Source organism: Urocitellus parryii, chromosome 11 (assembly GCF_045843805.1).
Source record: "Urocitellus parryii isolate mUroPar1 chromosome 11, mUroPar1.hap1, whole genome shotgun sequence".
Lineage (NCBI taxonomy): Eukaryota > Metazoa > Chordata > Mammalia > Rodentia > Sciuridae > Urocitellus > Urocitellus parryii.
The window spans coordinates 116,300,610-116,314,985 of record NC_135541.1 but is presented as its reverse complement, the minus strand read 5'-3'; the positions used below and the strand labels follow the sequence as shown (position 1 = coordinate 116,314,985).

Here is a 14,376-nt window from a genome sequence, read left to right as displayed (position 1 = left end):
AACCTCTCCAGACCTAACCTTCTTTGCCTGTAAAATATGACTATAAAACAGCCTTTACTTCCTAGGGTTGTCAAACAAGTAAATATATGTAAAGGGGGTAGAACAGTGCCTAGCACATGGTAAAGAGCTTAGTAAGTGTAGGGTACTAAGATTGTCTGTGTGCCGGAGGTAGTGGCATACACCAGAAATCCCAGCATCTCGAGAGGCTGAGGCAGGAAAAGCACAAGTTCAAAGCTAGCCTCAGCAATTTAGCGAGACCCTAAGCAACTTAGCAAGACCCTGTCTCAAAATAAAATAAAATAAAAAGGGCTGGAGATGCGGCCCAGTGGTTAGGCACCCTGGGGTCAAATCCCTGGTAAGAAAAAAAAACAAGACTGTGTGCGTGTGATCTGCCTTGGGTGATTAGGCAATTATCATCCTCAGGACCATGAAGGAGCCTTAGGAGATCACTTGACTATGTGGATGAAAGGTAAAGGGGACCTCCCTGAATGCACAAGAAGCACAGGGCTACTGGGATACCCTGAGTCTAGTTGCACTAGATCCTTCTTTAAAGATGACCACCAACATGCCCAAACCGAAATCATTCTTTTTGGCAGACGTCATCTAATTTTTAATTGGATCACATGTAACAACTCTATGATATGACAACTCACCTGTTAACTAGGGATACATTTTCCAACAAGATTACATTCAAGTATCCACCAGTAAACTAAACTGCTTAAATTTAAATATTATAGGAATGCTTTATTAAGATTTTCTAATGTTCGCTGAATGCAAACACCAGCTATTAAAATTTTCTTGGCTAAAATTATTAGGGCCAGAGGCTGTCCAGTAGACCATGTATAGGAACGTACCGATAATTGAATTCTGAAGAAAATATTAGCTCAGCCCACATCCCTGGAGAGTGGGGATGGCCTTCTATAATTAAGACATATCTCTTGACTGGATTCTGCAACTGGAAAAGAGTGTCAGTCCTCTCTTCTGCTAGCTGATGTGTCAGGGTCTATGGATCTGTCCTTATTGGACAACAGAGAATGGCTACACTCACATTTTTGCCCAAGAATATATCTCATTAATGTTTGTGCTTCTAAATGGTTATCAAACGTCAATTATGGAAATCAATACTCATAAATTAATTTACTTCAAAGATTTTCTGTTCATCCTCCTAATGTTCTGAACATAATTCTTAGCAAACCAGAGACCTTATTGCTGCCAACCCGGGCAAGTTCTAGCAAGTTGTATTTTTATGGTATATAATGTTTAGGCATGTATTAACTACAAAACAGTCAAAGAAGAAGAAACTGTTAGAAGACCAGGGTGAATGCATTCTTGCACTGAAACTGACAGCAGATTGCTGGTTCTCAATGACCTTTCGTTTTTGTTCCTCAAACTGGAATAATGATAAAGTGGAAGTATTCAAAAGCCCACAACTGACCCCACATGAATGTCCAGCTCTCTCAAAAGAAGGGCCACACTGGTCAGAGAGAACCCTTACAGGAGACTCCAAGAGACAGTAGAGTACCATGGATATGTTCTCACAAGACAGTAATTGTCAGTCTAAACTGGGCTTTGGTTTCGGTAATGCATTAGAAAAGTTAGTCCCAGCTTACAAAGCAACCACCAGAAAACAGGTCCAATTTATTGGAGTAAACAGGGGCTTTATTGGATAATGAACCTGGGAAGTCCAGGTGCAGGTTCTTTTCCAGAAAAAAAAAACTGATTTAGAGACTCAATATAGTCAATTCTGCATCATTCTGTCAGCCTCTCCACTCTTAAAGTCCCAACATGGCTTCTTTCTTCATTGTCTCCATGTGGTAACCAAGATGACTGCTAGAGGTCCAGGCTCACACCCTCTTAGCTTGGAATTCCAGAAAGATGTTGCCTCCTGAAGTCCATAACACAATCCTTGGAAGGACTAATTTGTCCTGTTTGGAACACAGAAACAACCAAAAACAACCCCTCCCTAGGGAAGTGAGTCATGGATACCCTGATAGGACAGCTTGGGTCACAAGCCCACTCTGGATACGTTGGTGGAGGCACTCACAGCTCCACACATGGAGTAGGAAAAGAATTTCCCAGAAAAACCATAAAATCAAGAAAACATTGTAAGCAAATAAAAACTATTGTTACGTAAGTCCTAGGCAATAATAACTGAAATAACTATACCCGTGTATCTCATTTGTCCCAGGGGAGAAGCCAGGCTTTCTCTGCCACGGCAATTTCAACTGCCTTTCCCGGGTACTTTGAGAAAGTGGAGGCAATGCACAGTATTAATGGGTTTTCCACATCAGAAGACCTAGATCCATGATATAGTGATGAGCATTCTGCAAACCTCTGCTAAAGTCCTAGCTCCGAGATGGAAAAGCCCTGTGAACTCAGGCAAGTACCTTCTACTTTCTGGGGGACCCTGGGTAGGAATTCCCATCTCAGAGATGTCCCTGCCCTGCGACTTTTTAAAAATTCTCTTCTCCTTTCTGTGGGTATCAATCTTCTCATCCATTTGAGGGTAAGAGATGATTTCTGAAATCCGTTCACTTAAAAAGTAAATATGCAAACAAAAAAAAAACATCTACAATCGTGATTCATCTGGACAAAGCTCCCCATCGTGGTTCACGAGCCCCCAAGCCAGACAATTCAATTCTGCCCTCTGGTGCTGAGGAAGACAGAGCAGAAAAGCAAAGGTTTATGTTCACAGAGCAGACCTTCGGCACGCATCGGGGGCAAAGGTCCCTAGCGACAGACAGGGGGCCCATGAGGTGTGGTCACCAACATCCACATTCAGAACTCACGGCCACAGCTGGGGCTTGACGAACACCTCACCGTGAGCTTCATATGTCAGTGCCTTCCAGTCCAGGACATTAGGACTGAAGGTCCCACCAACGTACACCATGTTGATCTGATCTGGAGTCAACACGAAGTCCCACATGTTCACATCTCCAAGGTCTCCCACCAAAGACTGGTTTGCCTCAAAGCCTCCGCCAAATGAATCTTGATCCTGTCCCAGGACGATGCTTGCCTCTGTCCCCACAGAGTAGCCCTTATTCAGACTCTTCCTCACCATGGGCTTCCCGTCTACCCAGAGCTCTGCGATCCCTGTGATGGACTCCCAGCTGGTACAGATGTGTACTGGAGCCATAGTAACTTCGGGAGCCTTGAAAAATATTCCAGACCCACCCACGGAAAGAAGGTATCCTTTATTGAACGACCAAAATATGAGGATATCATTAAATTGTTTCTTGGTCGCGTAAGAGAAAATACTGTAATCCCGGGTCAGGGCCAGTTCGGTGTAGATGTGGAAGCACACGGTGAAGGCTTTCAGTGGCTCCTTTAACTGGGCTTTCAGGGATACATAGGAATCATCCGACACTTTGGGAAACACAAAGGCCTTCCTAGACATGTCTGTGAGACAGAAAACCAATCAGAGATGAGAAGTTTCTCAGATCACCAAGATCTGCCCCTCTTTCACAAATACAGCTTGGGATCAAGAAGCAAACCCACCATTTCCCCAGCTCTCCTCTCCCCAGCCCCTGCCCTCTCTTGCATACGGAATGTTCCTCTGAATTCCGTTTGTATAATCTGAGGCCCCACCCCATCCCTACCCCTCCCATCACATCTCTGACATCGTCTGTGGAACCTCCTACCTTTCTGGTCAAAAGCATTAGAGAAGCCAAGCAACACCAGGACACACCATAACAGCTTCTCCATGGCCATTCCCTGCTGCCGATGCTTCTAGGATCTGGATTCACGCCCCTGGAAAAAGTGTTTGTCTGAAAGCTCAGGAACTAGAAGTCCTAGGTTCCTCGCCGCAGGCCTGCTCTATCCCACCTGGATTTATATCCTTAGCAGAACAGGGATTCTGTGCCACTTTGTAAATGATTTTCTAACACTGCCTCTGGGACAAGTGTCAGGGCTGTGGGAGGAAGGGAAGCCAGATCATTCCGGAACAGAGAAATCAATGTGGGTTATTTATTACAAACTCCTGTGACTCGTGAATCGCCAATTCTTGGTGACAGGGAAAAAAACGAAGAAGCTTCTCAAGGTTCCACTGTGGCTATCCTGAGAAAATAATGGAAACTTTTAACTTAACAGACAGGTGGCCATCTGTGTGCTCATGATCGTTGCTTCTCCAACGCCTACTGCAGCCCAAGTCATGGCGTCCGATGGAGGGAAACTGACAGCCTGTGCAGATGGATGTCATCACCAACCCTTTTCAAAATCTGCCCACTTACAGACTGGGGAAGAGGAAAGCAAACATGCCATACCTGGAGCCAAGAGCAAACATTTCTTAGTCAACTGACTGTACTTATTAGGAGATCTCTGGTCAGGTGAGACATGTGTCTGATCCCAAATGTACCACAGTGTCGGAGCTTCTTTACCAGATTATTCTCTGCATATATAAAACTTCACGGAGAAGTCAGGATGATCTACAGTGGTCTCCATGGCTGAAGTAATTCAAGTTGGCCTTCCACACTGCCTGGCAATCTTGCGACAGTTCCTTACTTGACTCACACTTCCAAATGACTATTTTTCTCCTTCCCCTTGTTCCTGCAATCCCCCAAATTTCATTCGTTTTTTTTTTCATGAGCTCACCCCTTCATTGAAAAATCAAAAGCAATCAGAAAAGGAACACTATATCCTTTGTAGCAGAGGCTCCGGGCCATTCCCCAGTATCCATTCTCCACTTCTTTTTAAGAATAGCATTTGTGGGGCTGGGGTTATGGCTCAGCGGCAGAGCACTCGCCTGGCACATGCAAGGTCCTGGGTGCGATCCTCAGCACCACATAAAAATAAATAAATAAATAGTTGGGCACATGGTCACCCAGCCAAGCGCTAAATGTCCCAACCTCCTTCGCATCTAGGAGTAATTAAGTCGTTAAGTGCCAGTGTTTGAGCGGGGAGCAGAATAGGAACCATCTCCAGGTTGGGCCCTTACTGAGAAGATACGTGTGTGTTCCCTTTCACTTCCCCCTTTCCCTTGGGTGAGGATTCAGACATGAGAGCAGGAGATGGAGCAGTCAGTCACCTTCAGATGAAAAAATATAAGCTGCATATTGAGCTTGGCACAGCAACAAGATAATTTATTTTGGGGGCCACTGTATTAGTCCTCGACTGCCTACCTGAACATACATCAAGGGAAAATAGTCTCATCTTTCACAAAATCACTATTAATTTAGTCTTTCTGATACTGAATCCTACCTGATATCATCACACAAATTTCCACCACAAAACCTACCAGCCTTTCTGTCTCTCTCCTATTACAAGAGATGAGCCATCCCTGTGGATATCTAAGGTCAACCTTGCCCTTTAGCAATGCCACCCAGGCCTTCTCCACCACGCAGGGAATTCTGCACCTGGACATATTCTTAGTATCTTATGTATAGATCATTAATTTCTTCATTTTTACTCAATCATTCCCCCAAAAAACAATGCTGCAATGTAGCTGATATGTTAGAGAAGGAAGGAAGGGGAAGAGGGAAGAAAGGAAAGGGAAAAAAGAAAGAATAAAAAAGAAGGAAGGAAGGAGGAAAAGATTATGTGTAGTTACAACTTCCATTTTCCCATTTGTTGATCCACCTTCGACCCATGAAAATCAGACTTTGGTTTCCACCAGTGAAACCCACACATACAAACCCCTCTCTCTTTCTTTTTTTATTATTTAATAATGGATTTTCTGTTCTTATCTTACCCTACTCCTCACTATATTCAGCAAAGTTCATCTCTCTCTCTCTCTCTCTCTCTCTCTCTCTCTCTCTCTCTAATAACTACATGTTAATTCAAAAAGTAAAATAATTTTAAGGCCTTGTGCCTAAAAGAAGTGGTTTTCTGTTCGACCACTGCCCATCCTTGTCTCCCAAGTAGAGCTGAGGCACTGAGTCTCTCCGGGTCTAATCTCACCTCCTCCAGCTTTACCTCAGATCTTCTGAAGTCTATTCACCATTTTACATGTTTCAGTTTGCTTGATGATACTTACATTTCAATGTATTTGGCAAATGGGAATACCTCTTTAACAATGCCCTGAATCCAGGACAAAGCGTGTCCAAACTTACCTCCCTTGTCCTGAAAGACACTAGCATCCTTGCTACCAGAATCCTCCCAGAGAAGCTGAGGTCTTTGTGGAAAGGGCAACCTTTAAACGGAGACACAAAAATGGAAGTGGGAGATTCAAGACCGAGAGAATAACGTGAATGATGGTCACAACCAAATTTTGTTTTCATACATAAACTCCAAAAAAATTGACTTGAACCTTTATAACCATGATAGTCCATTTTAATGAACAAATGTTCTTTCAGTCTAAAAGTTTACTGATTTGCAAGTCAAAACTCCAAGGTCTCCTTAGTCTGCAGATTGTACCAATTCATTCTTTTATTCACCTTCTCTCCTAACTAACTCAAGAGTGTAACTTTCACTTGGTGTTTCCTACTACCAAGCACTGTTAGAATTTCTATTCTGTTTTATCAGCAAAATTGTTACCTTGGTACTCATGATGTATATTACTTACTCTCTTTCTCTGTTCCTGTTAGTTATGGAAACTTAACAAAATAATCTATTGAAATATTGGGCCTAAGGTCATTCACAGTAAGCAAGTAAGACTTTGAAGGTTTCTTAAACCATGAGCACATTGTCAGATCTGTGACTTGTTTATTGGCAGAAGGATGAAGGATGTATTGAACTAAAAGAGGTTACAAATGGGGAGACCACTTGATGAGTCTTAGTTCACTAATTCAACGAAGACAAATGTTGGAAGCATTTTACTAGGGATCAGGCACTAAGCCGTTAATGTGACCAGTTATGTTACAGGTAACAGAGATCTAGGGAAGAGGGAGGAAAAGGGGAAGTACCAGATGGCTCTATGATGAGTTGGTTTCAGGTATTTGGAGTTCAAACACTACAACGTGACCTGAGGTAAGCCTCTAGGAAAGATGATTCTAAAGACTAGACAATGGGGAAGGGAGGGAAGGGAAGAGGAATAACCAAAGGAAAGACAGTGGAATGAACCTGTCGTAGTTTTCCCATTACTTACGTGAAAACAACACAGTGAATCCCACCACTAGGTGCCTCCATAAGAATGGGACTCTAAGTAGAATAAGATACATTCCATGTGTGTGTAATTATATCAAAATGGATTCTGCTGTCATATATAACTAAAAAGAACCAATAAAAAGTGATAACTGAAATTACTAAATAATTGAGACTTTGGGGATTTATGAATAAATGTCTTTACTTTGTGAAGCTAAAAAAAAAAAGGAAAAATGTGCACATAGATGCAAATACAGCATCCTTATCTCTGTTAGAAAAAATACCAGCAGAAATTCAAATTCCAGTTTGATTTATGGGCAATAATATTACCTTCTTAAAGGCCAACCAGCTGCCCTGCCTGGTATACAGTTAGTGCCCAGTAGGACGACTAGATGAAGGAATAACTGAAGGAACAAAGGAAGAGATGACGGGGAGAAAAACCCAGAAGATAAATTTAATCAATAGTGGAGTGAACACTAACGCCGATACCTTCTTCCCACCTCAATTCCTACAAATGACAAGAAACATATTTTTAAAAAGGAGATCGATGTAGTGCCAGAAAAAGAGTTCCAGCAATGAAAGGAGATATGAAGAATTTTGGAAAGCCAGAAAGCACTGGAATTTTACATCACAGAAGACAACATAACCCAAAGCATAAGCAGAAAAAGAGCTGCCATAAAAATTTATCCTGGTGTGCACCAAAATAAAGGAAATGAGGGATAGAACCCAGAGTCGTAGCCCTGATCAAGGAGTGTCGGTGGCCATCCCCTGCCCTCTTTAAGCAAGCAGTAAGCAACAGGCATCTTTGCTCTCAGCTTAGAGTGAGAAGTCCTTTGGCCCAGCAGGTAGGACATTGCCCAGGAGGCTGCAGACACCCAGGAAGAAATCCTATGTTCTCAAACCTAGGAGAAAAATTTACTGGTACATCTTGCTCTTTCTTCATAATTCCTGGAAATGAACTACAGAAAACAGTAAGAGCATCCATAGGCAAGTTGAAAAAGAATTCGTGCCATGAGAAAAGGGCACTCCCCTTAAAAATTTAGGTGCAGCTATCTTAGAAACAGAATCTAAAAGCAAATGGGAAATGTTTTTATTGAGAAGCAGAATTAAGAGACTCAGAGTATAGGAAGCCTAAATGATAATAAATAAAAGACAAAAATTACAGGAATTAAAACTAAAACAGGGATTTCAGAGAAAGAAATATTTATATTGGAGGAAGGAAAATAATCTAAGAATAATAGGAAAAATTCCCAGAGTGGATGATGAAAGTAGTCAGATCAAAAGGGCAAGAAAGTATCCAGCAGGGTGTATTTAAAAAAAAAAAAAAAGTCTAAACTGTGACAAGGAATTTGATAACCAGGAAAAGGAGCAATATCAGAAAAATTTCCACACAGTATGTTTATGTGTCCCAGAAAGGAATAAGGATTAATAAATACACCATAAAGAATAATAAATATTTGAGGGACAAGATATGTTAATTAGCCTGATTTAATCATTGCATAATATGTTTACCCTGTAAACATATACAATTATCATTGAATCAATGCATGTTAGATGATTGTCAAGAAAATGAGAATTAAAAAGAGGAAAAAAGAGAGAAAGCTATTTGACTTCTGTTAAGTACCTGATAATAAGTTTACATAAAACCCAAACAAAAATAATGCAAGAAAAGAAAATGAGGAGTCAATTCATCTGTGAATCTCTTCTATGCAAAAAGTATAATCAGGTCAAAATCAATCTACACACAAGAAAGTTGGAAACATCACAACTCAATAGAGCTGGCTAGCAAACAAAAGCAAAGGGCCAGGTAATGCTCAAACCTGGTCGAATTGACATTTACTGGGCACCTGCACAGTAGGAAACCTTCATATTCTAGGGCAGGGCTCAGAGATCTGACAGGGCTGAGGAACAGACTCCAGGAGAGGAATCTCTCACCTGGAACTATGAGACTGCAAGATTAAAAATGTGCTGACTTCTCCCCTGGGGTGATCTGAGTCCTGATACAAGAACAATATGGTATGACAACTTAGCATTCATGGCATCATGAATGCCATGGTGGGCATCAGCAGTTCCCTGGTGCAGTGGGCTACTTGAACATTCATAGCAGGAGGCAAGCAGTCCCCTGACATGACTCAAGAGTAGGTGTCCAAGCCTTACCATTGACAAGGATTGATTTTTGGAGTGGTTTCCATGGGGACTAGCAGTGGGTAGTAGGTAGCCAGTTACAGAGAATTCTCTTGGACAAGGTAAAATAATTAACACCTATGAAAGGTTTTCCTTATAGGTTTTCCTAATTTTGAGCATGGTAGCTCAAAATTAGGAAAACCTATAAATGTAAATTATGGCATTTTGACAGACTTAAATAGCCGCATCACAAGATCATTCCAGTAGATGATTTTAAAATCATCATCTATTTAAAATTTTTTGTGTATTTTTAAAAATTCATCACCTAGCTTCCCTAAATTAAAAGTTAAAAGAGTTTCTACTAAAAACCCACCACAAATATCATTCTTAAAAATGAAATTTATAAACTTCCCTTTAGAGACAGGAACATAACAAGATACCTGCTATCTACCTACTGCATTGTGGAATTCAATGCAATAAAAAAGTGATCTGATGCTCAGAACAGATCAAAAATATATAACAATGTATGCATCTGATGATCTGTATTTTAAAATTCTAGAAAAATCTATACACAAACTATTAGGATCAACAGAAGTTCAACATATCAAAGAACTATAAAACACATTAAAAATGTTCCTTTCCCATGAAAGTGATCCATTAGAAAATATAACATAAACGATCCCAATCATGATATTGAAAAAAACTAATAAAGCATCTGGCAACCCTGTTATTTAAAAAGTATAAGACATCAAAAATGAATAGAGAACTATGCCACATGCATTGAGTAACCTAGTATCATGATGATGTTGATGCTCTCCAAATTAATGTATATATTACATTAAACATTTTCACACATAATCCAACCATTTTATCTCTAAAAATATAACTTACTGGGGTTGTGGCTCAGTGGTAGAGCACTCGTCTAACACAGGTGAGGCACTGGGTTCAATCCTCAGCACCACATAAAGATAAATAAATAAAGGTATTGTGTCCATCTGCAACTATATAAATATGTGTGTGTGTGCATGTGTATTTTTTGTTTGTTTGTTTGTTTGTTTTAAAAACCCTCAGAGACACATACAAGGAAATTCTCTGAAGCATTGCTTGTTCTTGGGAGGAAAAAACAGAAAGAATCCAAATGTCCCTGAGTTGGAAAATGTTTATTTCTATTGAAGAATTGTTTACCTCGGTTAAAAGGCTTGAAAAAGATATACACCTTGCTCTGCAACAAATCAAATGTCTGGATGCAAATTAGGACATGCGTCATTATAATATGCAAATAAAATATTTACATAAATTAAAGACTAGCATCAATATAACATAGAGGTTATATTCATTTATATGCTACAGTGAAATAAAAGACCACACTTTCTCACAATCAAAGAAAAATCCTGAGTAATATGTGAAGATCTTAATAAAAAGCCTGAAAATTCAGCCTAAGTGCTATTTGTGCATGCAGTAAATGGTTTAGTGACTTCAAAAATTGCTATGCATTCCACAATTTTAAGCTATATTGTGATGCTTGTAATTGCCGATGAAGAAGCCGCCAAGACATTTCCTTTTTTGTTAAAAAAAATTATTGATGACTTAAGCTATACTCATAATCAGATTTTAAATTTTGATGAACCCAGCCTCTATGGGAAGTGATAGTCCTCAAAGGAGGTGACAAAGCATTGGACAGAAGCTGCAAAAATCAAGAGTAATTGTGAAGCTGGCAAAAGTGTCCAGAGAAGCTTTCACTAAGCTAATAGTTTCATTGGATCGTTACTGTTCCTGTTAGTGCTCTGGTATGTTAGTGCACTGGTTTTGAGTAGACTGCCCCTAATTATCTATGGTTCTAATTATCCCACAAGCCCTGTTATTTTTAGTACACAATTACACAGAACATGAGGATTTTCAGGAATGCATACATCACATTAGAGCTAAAAGAAAATGCATTTCAAAGAGGATAGATCTCAAAAACAATACTGAATTTTAAAAAGCAAGTTATGAAAAGCTACTTAAATGGAATCGTGTATCGGCTTTTAAAATCCAAAACAATATTATGTGGCACACATACATATCTACCTATCTATTGTGTTCGTAAGTATTAAAAACAATGAATAATTCATCCCAAGTTGAACCCTCAAGTTCATTTTCATCCCAAGCACCCACAAATTCATTCTTCTAAAGAGAGGAATATCAGACAAACCAAATTGAGAGACATTCTACCAAATCAAGGATTTGTACTCCTCAAAATTGTTAAAAGTCATGAAAAACAGGAAAAGACTAAGAAATTTTCACAAACCAGAGACAATTAAAATAACACAATAACTAAACTCAATTCAATATCCTGGATTGAATCCTTAAACAGGAAAAGAACATTAGCATAAAAACTGGAGAAATTTTTTTTTTAAAAAAGATGACATCTACTTAATAAAAGTGTACCAATCCTGTTTTTCAGTTTTGACAAATGTACTATGGCAATGTAAGATGCTAACACTAGGGTAAATTGGGTGAGATGCATATGGGAACTCTGTGTTATGGTTGCAACATATCTATAAATATAAAATTATTCCAAAATAACATTTTTATTAAAGAAAAATGTTCTATTCAAAAAAATTTGTAAGAAAGGCAACAATTTCATTACCATGTCTGCATCTAGGACAGGAGATCAAGCCTTCTTTAAATTATTGTGAGTGTTGTTAAAATATGTGTGTGTGTGTGTGTGTGTGTGTGTGTATACATGATACAAATTTTCAATTCTTGGTGACATAGTTTTTCAAAATGAAAAAAAATTAAAAACAGAAATATTTGTTGCAGTAACCATTAGAGGAGGAGCATAAGTATAAACAACTTCCCAACTCAAGAGAGGAAATATAAAGTTTGAGGTCTGAGGAAGCTTATCAGTGTAATTCTCTCTTTGCCACCTGAGTTTTAAACCAATAGAGAAGTCAGACAAATGTAGTCAGACAAATACTATTTTTAAAACTGAAAGGGGCCAGACTGGCAAAGATGGTTTAAGACAAATATTGTCAGCCTCACTTACCTGGTCCCAGGTAGTGCTAAATCAGATAGACTTCCCCTTGTGGTTGCAGAGTATTTATTGCCAAGGTCATCAGGTGGTCAAGAAAAAATCCAAACATATCTGCTAGAGGCAGACAGACCTCAACACACACACACACACACACACACACACACACACACTCAATAGAATGAGAAAGGGACAGAAACACACAGTCTCAATTTGTTAACCCAAAGTCAACGATAAGTCACTTTTAGACAAGGACCAGAACAGGAGGCAAAATAATGGATAAACTATTGGGCTGCCTTCATAATCTTTTGCTAAAAGTATTTCAGTCAGTTCTTATAATGTATGGAATGTACCTTTTCTTACCCCCTGGTTCTCAATCAAATTAACCACAAACACCAGGTGTAGGATGATGCCAGAAACTAGTAGCTCTTTGGCTTTACTCTCAAACCTAAATTCATAATCTTTACTTGCTAAAAGTCTTCACACTCTTAGCATGTATGGAATGTGCCTTGTCTTGCCCTGATATTCTTAACTAAACCATAAACATCGAGTGACATCAAGCCAAGAGTCTGTTCTCCTCCTTAAAGGAATGATCATAAAAATACCATCAACTGGAGTTGAAACCTCCCCTTCTCCATTTCTTTTCCCAATTAAAGCTTGGCCTATATATTCACGTATATTCATGCTCACTTGACTTGGATTTTGTTTTCGTTTTTTAATCGACACTGAGTCAAAAGTTCTCATCTTCAGGATCAACTCTTTCTGGTGGCCTGCTGATAAACCAGGTCTCAGAACAAAAAAAACCTCGATTTGTTGTTTGCTGGTTTCCAGGCTGTAAATACTACCATTAGGGCTGATTTCAAATCGAACCTGTGACCTTACTGAAGGTAGAGTTGAGAGGAGGTATGCAGGATACCAATGATCCCTCCCGGGGGAGAGGAATGAGCAGAAAAGTAATGAAGCCAGGCCCATTTAGGGCTGCTTCCATCAGGGAGTGGGGAGTAAATATCTCACCCCAAAATATATCTACTTTTTGTTCATCAAGCTCCATCAATAAGTTTCTGATCAAGCAATGACATGCCGATTCCCAGTGCTCCATTATAAATTCTCCATGACTGCTGGTGGCCAATGTGGATTTTTGCCCCAGAAACTTGCCACAGGTCAGAGCATTAGATTAATTAAATTATAAAGGCCTCACTGTAATCAAGTCTAAAATTCACTCCCTACCCCCCAGTCCACATTATTTATAGTCATATCTTCCAATATAATTCTATCAAATGTCTGTGTGGAAAATAAATGACAATATTAAGCTATTTCAGTAATCAATGCCAATAACATAAATATCCTGAATCTAAATACAGAATCTCTCCTCATTGTTAAAATTTCAAAGAAAGCTTAAAGTCCAAAATTTTCATCCTCCTCAATTTCCAGTTTTGCTTGTCTCATCCAGAAAGTCCCGCTGAATAGTCTGGGTCAATCATATTTCTTCAACATCCACAACCTGGGTTTCCTTACTACTTGAGGTGTGTCTCCCTCAAGTCCAGTAAATTGGAGCCCTTCCTTCAAAGAGTTCAAAGAGTTTAACAGGACACACCAGATGACCACAGCATTGACTCCAATCCACCAAAGTGTAGAACACAAGCTAATACCACACCTACTAAATCAAATATTGCAGGCAAAATGATTTCCCAGGGCTCAGTATGTTACTGGCAGCCAAGCTCAAGAGCCCTACCTAGATGCTGGGCTCACTGGATTCCGTCCCCTACCCTCATAAGATGGAAAAAGGAAAAGGAATTGTATGCAGCTTGATCAAACTTGGTGGGAAGCACCTAGAATGCTTCTCCACCCACCCCACAGAAACCTTAACAATTTACAGAAACAAGAACCAGGCGATAGACCTGTGTAGATTCAGTCAGTGAGCCTGTGCTAGACGGACCAGGCAGGCACCTTCCGATTCCTTGCTGTTCTCCAGGCCACAGGAGGCAGCCCCCCAGCCTTTCCTTTGGGTATGAGGAAATACAGGCTGCATACCAAAACGGTGACCAGGATGTTGTCCTTCATTTCAAAGGAGCCCTTCATTTTTCAGTCGGTTTCAAATATTGACAAAGACAATAACAATTCCAAAATATCTGACAATGAGAACAAGAAAACATTTGCTTTCTCCCAATGCCAGTGAATTGATGTCAGGTGTGCTTGGTCTATATCCTATGAATTCATTTAGG

The 14,376-nt window shown here is 39.8% G+C and overlaps 1 protein-coding gene across 1 annotated transcript; it reads right to left on the bottom strand.

The window, feature by feature from the left end:
- Positions 1-1,696: 1,696 nt before the first annotated feature.
- Crp (C-reactive protein) lies at positions 1,697-3,792 on the bottom strand. The gene is made up of 2 exons (XM_026407967.2): positions 3,642-3,792; positions 1,697-3,399 (listed from the first exon to the last, which is right to left on the bottom strand). Exons 1-2 carry the CDS (start codon positions 3,709-3,711, stop codon positions 2,786-2,788), a joined length of 684 nt encoding a protein of 227 aa, XP_026263752.2. The 5' UTR covers positions 3,712-3,792; the 3' UTR covers positions 1,697-2,785.
- Between the last annotated feature and the right edge of the window lie 10,584 nt (positions 3,793-14,376).

Bases quoted from the DNA above. Each gene is read 5' to 3' on its own strand.
- Crp (XM_026407967.2), bottom strand. From the start codon at position 3,711: ATGGCCATGGAGAAGCTGTTATGGTGTGTCCTGGTGTTGCTTGGCTTC. The intron at 3,400-3,641 runs GTAGGAGGTTCC...TCTGTCTCACAG, and splicing joins TAATGCTTTTGACCAGAAAG to ACATGTCTAGGAAGGCCTTT.